The 15,047-nt window shown below is 32.2% G+C and overlaps 2 protein-coding genes across 2 annotated transcripts; both read left to right on the top strand.

Moving 5' to 3' along the window:
• The first annotated feature begins 2,148 nt into the window (after positions 1–2,148).
• LOC134681538 (uncharacterized) lies at positions 2,149–5,661 on the top strand. Its single transcript, XM_063541181.1, has one exon. It carries the CDS (start codon positions 2,149–2,151, stop codon positions 5,659–5,661), a length of 3,513 nt encoding a protein of 1,170 aa, XP_063397251.1.
• A 4,122-nt stretch (positions 5,662–9,783) lies between these two features.
• LOC134681606 (uncharacterized) lies at positions 9,784–14,681 on the top strand. The gene is made up of 3 exons (XM_063541255.1): positions 9,784–10,738; positions 11,487–11,652; positions 12,475–14,681. The coding sequence occupies exons 1-3, from the start codon at positions 9,983–9,985 to the stop codon at positions 13,236–13,238; spliced, it is 1,686 nt and encodes a 561-aa protein (XP_063397325.1). The 5' UTR covers positions 9,784–9,982; the 3' UTR covers positions 13,239–14,681.
• Positions 14,682–15,047: the final 366 nt, after the last annotated feature.

Here is a 15,047-nt window from a genome sequence, read left to right as displayed (position 1 = left end):
ACTCCCCCAGACCGCACACGTAAACGCACAGATGAATAAATAGAATTTACCATTGATACGAATTTACTGCTAACTCCAGATTTGAGAAGTTTATATATCAAAATTCGTCTGTCCACCTTATCAAACGCCCTTCGGAAATCAACGAAACCACAATATAATTTTAATTTATGTTGAAGAGTATGTGTAATAATTCCATGCAGAGTAAATATAGCATCAACAGTCGAACGTCCTGGTTGGAATCCAAATTGGTTGTCTATTATATGATTTTCGTCCTGAGACCACGACAACAAACGGTCAGTTAAAATGCTAGTAAACAACTTTGACAGGATGCTCACTAATATTATAGGTCTATAGTTAATCGGATTTGTAAGATCACCACTTTTGGGAACAGGAATAACAAGGCATTCAGTCCAATTTTCTGGATATATTCCGATAGCAAAGATCGAGTTGAATAAACTTTTTAAAATAGGTGCGTAAAAAGAAGGACATGACGAAAACATCTCACCTACAATTTCATCGTTACCAGCACTTTTACCAGATTTGAGTCTCTTTAGTGCTTTGAAAATTTCGTCTTCCGAAATGTCTGTATCTAGTAATTCTATATTTACACTATCAAAATAACTGTTATTTAAAAGATCTAACACTGCATCAGATAGCTCGGGTGGGTTCATACCAAGAACATTTTCAAAATAATTTAACATTTCTTCGTTGTCCACTACACACTTTGATTTATTTTTTGGCTTTACGGTTGACCAAAATTTCTTCGGATTGGTTTTTGCAATACTGCAAAGTTCCAGACCTTTTTTCCTCTTATAGTTGAATTGGGCTTTTCGCTTTACTTTATTATAATCATTTCTAGCAATCACGAATTCACTCCTGTTTGAATCTGTTTGGTGACGTTGAAAAAAGTTTCTCATGACATGAAATCTTTTTCGGGCGTTTTTGCAATTGACATCGAACCATTCATTATTCGGACGATTTTTACGATCTATGTTTTTATGGGTAGAAACTGAGTGTCCAAACACTTTGAAAGCGCTGTCGTAAATAATTTGAGTTATCTCTCTTACGGCGTTATGTATATCGACATCTGAATTAATATTATTCACAACTGACAATAGTTTTTCTCTTTGAGGTTGTAAAGTTTTTGCATATTCATCATTTTTACTTGTTTCCCATTTAATGTAATTGCGTGTTGTAGTATTTGTTCTCTTTTGACATATAGTGGAAAAGTTAAGTTCAAATAATAAAGGCATATGATCTGAAAACTCATTCATATCTAGAACTTCAAAGTCACTAATAATATCAAAATCGTTCGGAGACACAAGAAGATAATCGTTGACACTCGTCCCTTTACTGTTACAAAACGTGAATTTACCATTCGTATCGCTTCCGAGTCTACCGTTAGCTACAGTTAATCCCGTGTTATAGCACACCTGTAATAATTTACGTCCAAAGGTGTTTACAACTTTATCCATTGAGCATCGATCAGAAATAATGGGGTTTTCAAAAAGATTTACACTCGTTACAAATTTATCTAATTGATCATTATACAAAACGTCACTCACTTCACCAATGCGACTATTAAAATCTCCGCATATTAATACAATACCCTTTTCACTATAATCTAAAACAATACTTTCAATAATCTCATGAAAATCAATATCACAAATATTATAATATTTCGATTTCTCGTGTGGAATGTAAGAAAAACAAACAAAGACATCTTTAGTTGTATTGAAAAATGTGTGCTCAAATTTTAAAAGCAAAATACCATGGTTGATTTCTTTTTCAACCGAAATACCTTTACATAAGTGTTGTTTACAATATACAGCTAAACCACCTTCATGTCTGTTACCAATATTTTTATTTCTACAAAGACAAGTAATTTTTTCAAACCCTTCAATGTTTATAAAGTTATTTTCTTTTAGCCAAGTTTCACTAAATAATAAAATGTTATACTTGTCTATTAGATTTAAAAAGTTATTATCATTGTACACTGATGTTAGGCCGTTAATATTCCAACATAAACATTTTAATGTCTCCGAAAGTTCTCTGGAAATGTCCTATGGTTTATATTCTTTACCACCAACAAAAATGCGGTCTTTAACGAAATACGCCTTTATCTCTTGTTCGCGCAACTCCTTAAGAATGGGTAGTTTTTCCTTCCTCCGTATCTGGATTTCTTTAGGCAATTGTTCCGAGACGCCAAATGTCGAATTTTTCAGATTTTTTGGTAATTCAATATTAGCTGATTATCATGCTCTTGATTATTTAGAGGAATATAGATGCAGACAGGACCCATTTTTATGTTTAGAAATAGCCATCATAGCACCTTTAAAACATATACAAACTGATAAAAAGTATTTAATAATAATTGATGCACTCGATGAATGCGACACACCAATGGGAAACGATCTATATGACTTACTGGCCAAAAAGGTATCTGATATTCCACCATTCTTCCAGTTCTTATTTACATCTAGGAAAATACGTAAAGTTCTGTATGAGTTCACGACACTTCGAAATGTGTTAGAAATCGACTTGGAAAAATTCGAAGAAAGGAATATTCTTGATGCACACAAATTAATTGAAATAACATCTAATCTAACGGACGGAAAGACATTGCAACTTGTGAAAATGTCCAATGGGAATTTACTTCATATAAATTCGTATCTTGATTACTACAGAAAAAATACAGCATGGGAGTTTTCCAAAGTTCCAAAAACACTAGAAAATATTTACCATCTTAATCTTGAACGAATTCTTGGGACAAATGGGTCAACATTTGTACAGTTGAATGCCATATTTGAGGTTTTATGCGCTGCAGCAAACCCTATAGATTTTGAAGAGTTATTCTTAATTACAGATGTTGGTGCTAATAAACGTAGAACATTTTCTATGCTTCTAGGCAACGAATTTGGTCACTTTCTGCAGCATTTTGACAACAAACTCTCCTTCCAACATAAATCTTTGAAAGAATTTCTAACAAACGACTCCAGAAAACTTTTGCCATTTTATATAAATATTACAAGAGGACATACGTTATTCATTAAGCATTTTCTACACGAACCGATGTACCAAAATGTTCGTAACGAAAAGGATTTACTAGATATAGCGTCTCACGTGGCTTTGACATACAACAACCAGTTTGTCAAAACATTTCTCAAGTTATTCAATAGAACACATTTAGATCATACTAGACTTTTAATATGTATGGCAAGCGAAGTTAATTGCTATGACACCGCAAATCTAATTATTCAGCTGATTACTCAGTCCGGTTTAAGCAGTTCAAACATGTCAAATGCCGCCTTCATTGCATCTTCGAATGGAAATTTCAAAACATTGATTTCATTTCATGAAAAAAAGGTCAACTTCAAATCGAAGTATAATATTTATCTGGAGCATTCAATGAAAGGGCCTGAATTAGTACACATGTGTAAATTTATGTTTTTCTGTGGGTACAATGTATTCCATATTGCAGCTCAAAGGGGATATGTTGAAATAGTGGACTATCTACGTAACAAATATCCAGATATTCTTTATGAGCAAAATAGTATTCATTTAAATGCATTTCAACTTGCTGCAGAAAACGGACATACAAAACTAATTGAACTATTTCTTGATATCGATTTGTCGCTTGCGGATCAGCATTCCTTATACTACGCGTCACAACACGGACATGGTGAAATTGTTTCACTCTTGCTTAACTACGTTAACGAAACCTGTTTACCATGTAACGGAACTTTATATTGGCTTCCCGCCTTATCATTTAGAAAACAGAATAACATAACAATTCAAATTGAGGTTCTGGGTAAAAACTCAAATCACCTCCATAATCTAAACTTATCACTTTTAGGTCAAATGCTATATAACATAGAACATGCAGTGCTTTTGGACGACTGGCGGCTTATAACTTGTGAAAGTGCTTTAAACGCAGCTGTTAGGAATGGCCACTTAAGAATAGTCAAATCATTACTGGAAGAAAAAGTAAACACTTTACATTGTGAAATGTTTGATGGGCGTACACCCTTAATGACAGCCGCGATGTATGACCAGACAGAAGTATTTAGATACTTAAATGATTCCGGTGGACATTTTGCTTTTCGTTGTAAGAGAAAATGTGTGTATGAGGACAAAATGGAAAAACCGGAGTTGGATTTATTAAATGAAAAGACATGTCCAGAAAACGGAAGTTTTTCACATTTGTTAGCAATTCACAACAGCTATGGTATTATCAAATATTTACTAAAAAATGGTTTTGACGATTGGGAATCACGCGACAGCAAGGGATTAACTCCTTCACACTATGCATTTTGTTGCAATAGCAATAACTTTATAAAACTTGTAGTGTTTGCTGATAAAGACAAGGTGCACTTAAATCTAAACTCAAAGTCGTCTAATGGATCTACTCCCTATCATTCTGCAGCAATCTGTAAATCACTCATTCTCTCTCATTATGTTGATACGAGTGTCAGAAACATACCAGACAAAGTTGATAACAACAACCGCAGTATTTTACACTATGGATTGATGCAACTAGTTAGTCAGGAAGAGGCAATACAAATTGACCGAGTCGGAAAGGATTATTTTTTGGATTTATTGTTTAGAGTAGCTATAAACAATAAGCATGATTATATGAGATTAGACATGGACGGAAGAAATGTTTTGCACTATGCAGCATCTAGTGGTAACTACTGGGCATTCTTGAAGGTTGTGCAGACTCTGAAGAACGATGAAATTAACGTACTGTTATACTGTAAAGACAAAAGAGGATATACTCCCCTAAAAGCAGCATTTGATGCGTTAACTCCCCGTCAATCATTTGAATCTCTTAAAATCCCACTTAACTGCAGTCTGAATGAATTATTTTCAACCCCATGTAAGGCAAATTTGTCAGTTTTTCTTTTACCTCATGAATATTTTATATTTACAGTCTCAAAATATCTGTCATCTTCAAATTATTTCACCCCATTCAATGTAAAAGATTATTTGATTTTGGCTATAAATAAGTCACGAATATATCCTGTTTTAGTTTTAAAGAGTTACGCACCAAAGGAATTTAATGACATTGTATCAACCTCTACCGAAATACCATCTTTACTTGCTAAATCAGACATACAAATCATAGCTGAGCATATATTTAATGCTGACAATTCTTTGCGTTGCAACAAATCTGAAAGTCCTCTGCACCAACTAGTGCTGAATGCAATGAACGGCCACGATATTTCACCATTGAATTCATTTCTTATTAATGTGTTTAAGAAATTTTCCTCTTCGTATCTTGATCAATGTTATGACAAAGACGGATATAATTTATTACATAGAGCCGCAATGGGAGGAAACATCGGAACAATGAAACTTATGTTAAAAAGAGGAATGAATGTTTCTCGTCTATCAAAGAATGGCCGCAGTGTCCTTGAACTATGCATTTATTCTTCGCCTTTTTTGAAAAACGGCCGAGTTCCCTCATATTATGTTAGCGGTCCGAGATTCCATGTCTTAGAATATGTTTTCCAATCAGAGACATTAAATATATCTTTTGACAGAACACATACTATTGACTTTGACACAACCTCAGATTTATTGGTGGACAAAATGGCAGAGTCTTTGAAGAAAGATGTACTTCAAAAGGATATATGTAACAGAAAAAATATTGGATAAGTGCATGTTGCAGCAACTAAAGGTTTCTTGAAATTCCTAAAACTTGTGCATTCAATTTTTGGAGCTCAAAGTATCAATTGTAAAGATAGGTTCAATGTTTCACCGTACTACCTTGCGCACATTTATGGACAAACAGAAATCTTGAGATGGATACAAAAGCTACAAATAAAATCTGAGCCTCCTGCGCAAATTGTTCAAAACATTCTTACATACAATCTAATTGCAAATCACTTTACACTATCACAGTTTGACTGGACTTGTTTCCAGGATTATAATTTCAAATACCGTGCACTTTTAAGAAACCAAGCAGTCACGTGCATTAGTCGTGTACCGTCAGAAAGAATACATTATAAAAACACGTATAATGTAACAACCATTGAAATCTTGTTCACAAGTATTTATTTTGACTTTTTGGAGTCAAATGAAGTTGACAAAGATAGCGAATTCGTTAAAATGGCGGATATTTTTCAAAGGATTCCTAAGAAAGCTAAAGCTTTTGGGCAGTTATATTCTCTCTTTCACCTTTCACTATTTTCAAATTTTATTCGTAGGCAACTGCTTCTTTTTAATATAGACGATGGAGAATATTTCTACCGTCAATTACAAACTAGGGGGACGCAAACTAACGAACCATTAAGTGATAATGAAATAAACTTACTTTATCAAGCAGTTATCAGCAGAAATTACCGACATTTTAAGAAACTCCAAGTGAGGAGAGATTTACATAAAGATTGGCTACATGATCTAATAATAACGGAACGAGTTTTCTTAGTTTTCACAAGTTTGTGGTTAAACGCATAGAAATGAATATGAAAAGGTTAGAAAATATTCATCGATATGGAAAGCAGCGCTTTCTGGGACGTGTTAAGGAAATGGATGTAGCGCTTCCTGTAAAACCAGACGAATTATGTTTACTAATATTTCAAAGTCTTCAAAATATTCTATCTGAAGATGATTATTTATGGCAATCACATTTACAAATTCTGTTTCAAGACTTGAATCAAGAGGAAGTTGTTGTCTATATTGAAAGATTTTTCAAAACGGTCGTTTTTCGGGGTGATAATATGTTTTTAAAGAAAGCGAAAGGTTTCAATCTATTAATTGACAAAGCAATCTCAACTCAAAGTTGAATAAGAAAGACTTTATTTTCCGAAGTTTTAAATTTGTTCTAATTGAAACTCGTAAATTATATTCCAAATATTTTGAAAGAGGCGACGACTTGACAGTTGTTTTGTGATTTATTTAAATCATATTGATAAGTTGATAAATATTTAATTTGTAATTCTTACATTCTTTTAGTTACTATATTCTTGCAATGAAATTATTCGTTTTACTTATTAAAGGTCTTTAAACACAGTATCTCATACTCTTTGCTTGAATGATAAACAATCGCCAACTACACTTCGAGAAAATATTTGTGAAAACAGAGTACTGCAGCATTACACATCCATATGTGTTGTGTGGTTGATTTAAACCAAGGACGTGATATCAATATGTGTTCCATTTGGTTTGTTTCTTAATTCTTATTACATATTTGTATGGAGTTATTTTCTTTCAGGACGATAGGTCATTCTTTCGAAAAATAAACCCGGACAATAACATGTTTCAATGAAATATGCTCCAAATAATGACATGTTTGAGTTCATTTTTGTCCTTGATTAGAATACAAACTATAATTTACTGCAAAATTATATTCGTCTGATATTTTTTTGTTGCCCGATTTGGGAAATTAGTTTTTAACATTCAATCTATGAAAAGAATCGTCATTGTCCGCATTTTAATTTTAGATACAAATGTTAATTTATCGCTACAATACAGAGACATTATCATATACATATATATGCGAGATGAATTTTAATTTAAAACTTTCATAGCACTTTAAAATAAGGCCAGATTTAACATGTTCGTGTGTAAGATTAAGAAAATCGTATTGATTCATACTGAATAGGTTGATTGATTGTTGATTGCTTAACGTTCAATTGAAATATAGCTTGCATGTTCAGGACGATACACACTGAATATGCAATTATTCATGTATTGATATTTGTTTTCATGTTACATGTTCATGCATAACGATTCCGTACTCCTTTCGTGTCAGTTTTTAACTCTTTTACATTTATGTTAACTTTTTTCTCTATCAAATGATTAGCTAATAAAATATTCTTATATGCTATTGAATAACATTGACGTACCTCACAATGGGGTCGGGTGAGGGTGGGGATGGTATATGATTATATCCTGATTATCTGTTAAAAAATGTATTGCTATTCAAACGAATCTCATTCTGAATAATTAATTCGGTTGTGTAAATATTCACCTTTCTATGGTGACTCTTTTCGAGTTTTCGTATTTTCTCCTTTCACTTTGCAAACCAGAAATCTAGAAATCGAGAAATTGAAAAATTGAAAAATCGAGAAATCGGCGTATTAAAACCTGAAAGCATTAGAAAGGAATATCCCACTTTAGTGTGGTCGGTAAAATAGGATGCTAGATTTTGCAAATCTTTATAAAAAATAATATTTTTTACTATATATATGTTGTGTACAAGTTGTAATGTTGTACAAATTATAATTTGTACAGATTTTTTGTACAAGTTATCAGTGTTTTATTACCTGCTGAACAAAAAATGATGATGCAAGGACACAGTCTTTTGCCTCGCATATTTCTGTCATATTTTCACAACTTCATGATACAGTCTAAAACTGGGCATTGATGGAATAACATTATAAGGCCACACAAAGATTTTGTATGGAAATGAATATCGTATAAGGAAAATCATAAAATTAGAATTTAAACCATTCAGGTATCCTCATTTCCTGTTTGAAGACAAGGAGAGTAGCACTAAATGTTAGGGTGAAGTATATGTTTTCGAATTTAAAACATTACACTAGTACATTTTATATCATAAACCTGTATCACCTGTTGCAAGAAGGTAGGTGTAAAAAAAAACTTATAATTTGTACACAATCCCTATACAAATAAAATTTGTACAAACTTACATCTTGTACACAACATATATAGGTCAGATAATGCATATTTTAAGATTTTTCTTGTCGTAGAACATACCTAGGGTTGTCAGGGTTGCCCAAAGTAAGACCTTACTACGGTCGGTCTTTCATTTGGACAATTCTGACACCCCTCGGTGTGTTCTACAACAAGGAAACCCTTTCAAGGACATATACATTTTAAAAGTCATCTGGGGCCAAAATGAATTGATTTATTTTTGGTTGATTTTTGTACCATACGATAAAGTACCAATTAATAAAGTAATATATAAAATTTGTAATGAAAAATAAAATTTTTAAATTTTGGCTGAAATGTTTGTACCCTTGAGCCTCCTTAAAGGGCCATTAACTACATAACATGGAGCTTTTTTTTTCGCTTTTATTGCCACATTTGGCTCAATCTTCACTTGATGTCTGGTCTTTAAATTATAATTCACCTGCTTAAAAAAATATGATTTAATTGGAATTCATGAAAAATACCAGAAACATGAACTGATATTGCCCAGAAAACTAACTTTAATTTTCAACCATCTGATTGACCACAGGTGTGCTTAATCTAAAATAGTGTATAAAAGAAACCTCTGACATTATTTAATACTAGAAATAATTTCATGTGATTGATATGACCCACATATGGCCATTATGTTTTATGGTATGTCTTCCTTTCATACATCTCTCTGTCTGTTCCACTTCAAGTTAAAGATTTTGGTCAAGGTTGTTTTTAATTGAAATTGAAGAAATCAGCTTGAAAGTTAGTACACATGTTCCCTGAGATATAATATATCTACTTGAAATGCAAAATTAAGAGTTTTTACCTAATTTGAGGGAGCTACCATTTGATTTTTATAGGGGGGCTAGGATGAAAAATTTTGTCCTGCCTTTTTTTTTAGTTGTTATCTCTGTCCTGCCTTTTTATTTTTCAGTCTATTCGGTCCTGCCTTTTTTTTCTTAGCTTATCCTGACTTTACAACAATTGTCATCCTGTCTTTTTTTTTTGCAAAGTTACTCATCCTGCCTTTTTTTTCAAATTTCATCCTAGCCCCCCCCCCCTCCCCCATAAAAACCAAATGGTAGCTCCCTAATGGTCCATTGAACATAGAAAATGATAGTGCAAGTGTGGAATCCTTGTTCTATGGACACATTTGTGTTTAAAAGATATTCGATTAAAAAAAAAAGATTTTAAATTAAAAAAGTGATTATCATCCAAGTAAGCATGAAAAGATTAGGATTCATAATAGCAGATTTAAAATAGCCATTTTTTTTTTTTTTTTCATTAGATACACCTTGAAGAGAAGACTGATATCAAAGACCATTGCATGACCTTCTCCCTGAATGACAAAGATCTTCATTTTAGAAATGAATGCTGTGATCACCAACATTTAAGTGGCTGTCCTAAATGTTTGCAGCTGTCAGATTTGCTAGATGAAATAAAGAGAAGGGTTCAATTACTGGAAACTGAAAATATTGAAGATTTGTATAATGAAATATTGTTCAAAACTTCCAATGCGATTGACAATATTGTTGAATGGAAAAAACACATTGTCCGATCAAAAAATCAACTACGTGCTAAAAATCATGTCATTTCTTCGCTTGATGGATCTAAAGCAATTGTCATGTTAGATTGGGCAATGAAATTTCTGCCTCAAAAATTCAGAGAGGGACAAACAGACTGGTTTGGTAAACGTGGGGTAAATTGGCACATTGCTGTATGCTTAATTAATGGTGAAAGTGGTCTTCAAGCAATGACAGATGTTCATCTGTTCCCAAGTCCAGTTGCCCAGGATGCCTTTACAACAGCATCAATTTTGTGTGATATTGTTTCTGATTTATCAACTCTCAAGCCAGAAATCAAAGATGTTAGCTTTTGGTCAGACAATGCTGGGTGTTATAAAAGCACACTCACACTGGCAATGATATATGCCAATCTGGGACCTATTTTATCATCCTATAATTTCTCAGAAGCCCAGGATGGAAAAGGGGCCTGTGACAGGAAAGCATCTCATATCAAGGCTGAGATTAAAAGATATGTAAATGAAGGACACAATGTTTTGGATGCAAATGAAATGAAAAAGGTATTCTTTTATGCATTTTGCTTTTAAGTTCTAGATTGTACATGAGGTTAAGTAATTTACAAAAAAAAAACAGCAACTAAACAATACAAAAACTAAAATGTGGAGTTACAACATTATTGTCCAGTTTTAAGCTTTAACACAAAATAAAGGTCATCTGCAACAATATTCAAACTAAATCCTTAAATCATCATTACACATTTTATAAATTTCACCTCAATGACTGGCAGACTTGTCTGGTAGGCCATCTGATTACCTGCCAACTGTAGTATATAAAGATGAGTAATACATATGAATTTGAACCTTATTTCAAAGGTCAGCTCTCTTGTGAGGTAATTTTGTTCTTTTTCCCCGTGGATTACCTTAATTTATAGGATTAAATCAGTGACAGTATCAATAATCACCTCTAAATCTTAAACTTCACTTTGTGTGACTCTTGTTTTGCTTTATGTCCAATTCATTTGAAAAAGGGATAATGAAGGTGCAATGATCTATCTCCCTTCACCTCTATGATGCAAATTCTTGTCAAAACTAAAAGTTGAAGACTGTTCCATCTACACATTTCGCACATAGCTTATTTGCATAGCTTATTCCCATAGCTTATTCGCATAGCTTGACATCAGAAGTTCAGAGAAAATAAGGGTAAAAAAAAAAAGAAAGAGGCTGTCAAGTGTTTACAGTTATAACATTTAATTATGCAAACATTCAACCACCATAGCTAATTTAATTAAAAAATGATTTTTTATTTCAGGCAATAGATTCAAGAAACAACAAAAATTACAAATGTAAAATTGTGGAAATTGATGGACGTGTCCTGAAACCATCAGTGAAGGCAATTCCTTCCATTTCATCATTTAGTGATTTTAATTATTCTCAACATGGTTTGACAGTTTTGAAAGCATATGGGATTGGAAATGGTAACTATTATTGATAAAAACTATGAGTCTATGTTTTACTGATTCTTTCAACAAAAACGCCTACATTTTAAAACTAGTTAATAGAGTCGGAAAACCCCTTTAAATGGAAATGTTGTACTAAATACATAATGCAATTATAGCCTTTGTTTGAGGTATTGATAGTTATCAAAAGTACCAGGATTATAATTTTAAAACGCGTTTCGTCTACAAAAGACTAATCAGTGACGCTCAGATCAAAATAGTTTAAAAGCCAAACAAATACAATTGGATTTTGTCTCCTAGACAATAATAAGTTATATATATCATTTATTTTTACAGCGTTTCCTTTGAAATTTCTTATGAATTTGAAAACAATTTCTTCAATGAATAGATCGTAATAAATATATGCACTTTTAAAAACTTAACAATATCATGAAATTCTTAATTTAGATATTATGTTTTTAGATATTCTAATAGTATCAAGAAATTATGCTCTTTGCCATGTTTGCTATCCGACTTTACTATCTACCATCAAAAATATAGTGTAACATGTGACTAACCCTGTACAAATCAAGTTAGTTAAAATAGTTAAATGATATTGAATTATGCTTTATCACTTTTTTGGTCTTTTGGAATAGTTATCAAAGGTACCAGACCTTTAATTTAATAATATTGTTTGTGTTGTATTCAGACCCCTCTACCAAGAAATTCTTTATGAATGCACACATATAAAAATTGCTGTTTTGTCCAACAAAATGAAAGGTTTGAACGTTGTTTTCAATTTAGTCTTGTACATGTATGTATGTTATGATCAAGAATATATTTCATTGGTTTTTTTTCCAGGTAAGCTGATCAAATGGGATCAAATCTATGACTGTACCAAGAAAATGTCAGTGTGTCTTAAAGTTGTTGATTTCTCCGAAAACATAACTTTTACTGATATCAAGGTAAAATATTCTGAAGCCAGACAGGGCTTAAGGGAAAGTAACAATGAGGAAGGGCATTGTAGTGAGGAGGAAGATGGTAATCAAGATATGGATGCAGTTGGTGATGAAGAAAACAGTTTGAATGAGGGAGGAATGCTGTGTTGCCCTGTTGATGGGTGTGTCAAAAGTTTTATTAAACATAAGAATTTGGAAGACCATCTTTTGATTGGGAACTGCAAATTTAAATTGAAAAATGAACCTACTCTTGACATGACAAAAAATATGTACTTGACAAAAGTCACCAGTAAAGTTGAGAAAACATATTCTTTGTCATCTGATACAGTTGTTGTTCAAGAAAATATTACAGAAGGTTGGGCTTTAAAGACAAGAAAACCGCCAACTTTATTTAGTAAAGAGCAAAAGCTGTATTTGGATGAAAAGTTTAAGATAGGAGAAACAACGGGAAAGAAAGAGGATCCTATAACTGTATCACAAGAAATGAGAACTACTAAAGTGAAGGGCAAAAGAAGATTCAAAATGAGTGAATTTCTTACATCACAGCAAATAGGGAGTTATTTTTCAAGAGTTTCCAGGAAGAAAGTTGAGGATAACATGCCTGCCACCATAGAAGAACATTTGTCTAGTGTTAGAGAAGAGATTTTGACAAAACTTAATGATTAGTTATTTAAGTTGGAATCTGTTGTACCATATGGATCACTGTTGATATATAGATTAACTATTGTCTCAAAATGTAAACTTTATTTGAATACAGTTTTAAAACATGCTGAATGCATGGCTTTTCCTAATATTGGTCACTATTTCTAGCCTATCCTGTATTGAACAAGTTTGAATTGAGACTAGTCCAAAAAAAAAATGTTTGTTTCCCCACCCAACCAAAATCAGAAATAAGCCCCCAGGTAAAAAACATATTTTCCACAAAAAAATATAAATTATTTTCATAACAAAAGTAATACATTTCCATTTTTAAAAAGGGCTTGAAAGCAAAAGGATTGATAATCTAAATAAATATACTCAAATTGAGCACAAACAACTGATATGTGGCCCAGACTGGACAAGTAAAACTTTCATGTGACCATGCTATGACATCCAGTTAAAAAAAATAACTTGCCTTGCTGGACTGTTTACAAAGAGTTGACCTGGGGGAGGGGAAACAAACATTCTTTTAAATGTGACCCTAGTACAAAAAAATGATATGTGTATTTTTTTTAATACTGTAATATAAGACCTACAACATACAATATTTTGTGTAAATAAAATCAACTTTGATATTGAAGTGCACAAAATCAGGCTACCTTGTATTCTTTATAGATAAATCATTTATAAATGTTAGGTGTTTTTGTAGTATGGATTACAGTTTAAGAAACATTCTTAAAGTTTTAAGTTTAGAAGATTTCTGTTGTTAAGGAGTTACTTTTGTCTCAATAAAATAATTTTCAAATTTGAATTCAAAGATGGGGGAAATATACATGTTTGGTGTATCAACGCATGTATATTATCTTGGTTTGGGTTTTCTGACCTTGGCCTCATTTTCTTGAATCATGTACACGCACACATAGTCTATGACTTAATTAAACACTGCATGTATGGAAAAGAAGAATTGAAGAATAAACTTCAATGAGTAGTGTATTTGAAATTTGATTAAGTCCATAGTCAATAGAATATCATCAAATTAGGAGGAAATCTTAGAGTAAATTTTAATAGCAATACATCAGGAGAAGTAGTCAGGGTAATAAAGTTATACAAGTATTATACCATTAGATCAGAAACATCAGTACTATGAAGTTATATTTGAGGAATTGCTGATATATGCGTAAAAAAATTGTTATTAGATAGTAACTTCATATTTTTGGTAAAAAAAAAAAGGGGGGGGTGGTATACCGTTTTTTACAACATATACCTCAATAATGTGATAATGCCCCAAAAGTTTTTATTCATAGATGTATTGACCAAAGTAAGCTCTTAATAACCTTCAAGTCATGTATGGTCTACATTTCTGCAAACAAAAGTTTTGAGGGTCCAAACTTGATCAATTTTGGCTAAATTTGACATAATCTTTAAGACCATATTTTGCGCCATGCATATTCAAATATGATATCACATATTGGAAAGTATCTTAATGTTTTTTTTATTACGAATATAATGTTTGTCTTCATTAAAGTTTTGTATTTCATCTTGATTGCATAAAAACCTGATTTTAACCATATTCAAAATGTCAGTTTCAGTTTTATTTTTTGTCATGGTTGCTAGGGAAAGTCTTGTCCATAGCAACAATAAAGAATTTACGATAGAATCAACATTTCTTGTTTATTTCTAGTTAAAACACAACTAGCTTGTACCAAAAAAAACTTATAATTTTTTCAAGTGGCCAGCTGTTGGTTGATCCTTATGGAGAATTGATGTTAATATATGCATTCTCTATACCATATTATGTGATTATCCTATCAATTAAGAGATGGTGGGTAATCAATG

The sequence above is a fragment of the Mytilus trossulus genome, chromosome 8, assembly GCF_036588685.1.
Source record: "Mytilus trossulus isolate FHL-02 chromosome 8, PNRI_Mtr1.1.1.hap1, whole genome shotgun sequence".
Lineage (NCBI taxonomy): Eukaryota > Metazoa > Mollusca > Bivalvia > Mytilida > Mytilidae > Mytilus > Mytilus trossulus.
Note: the sequence above shows the minus strand (reverse complement) of the source record. Positions and strands in the feature narration are given on the sequence as shown.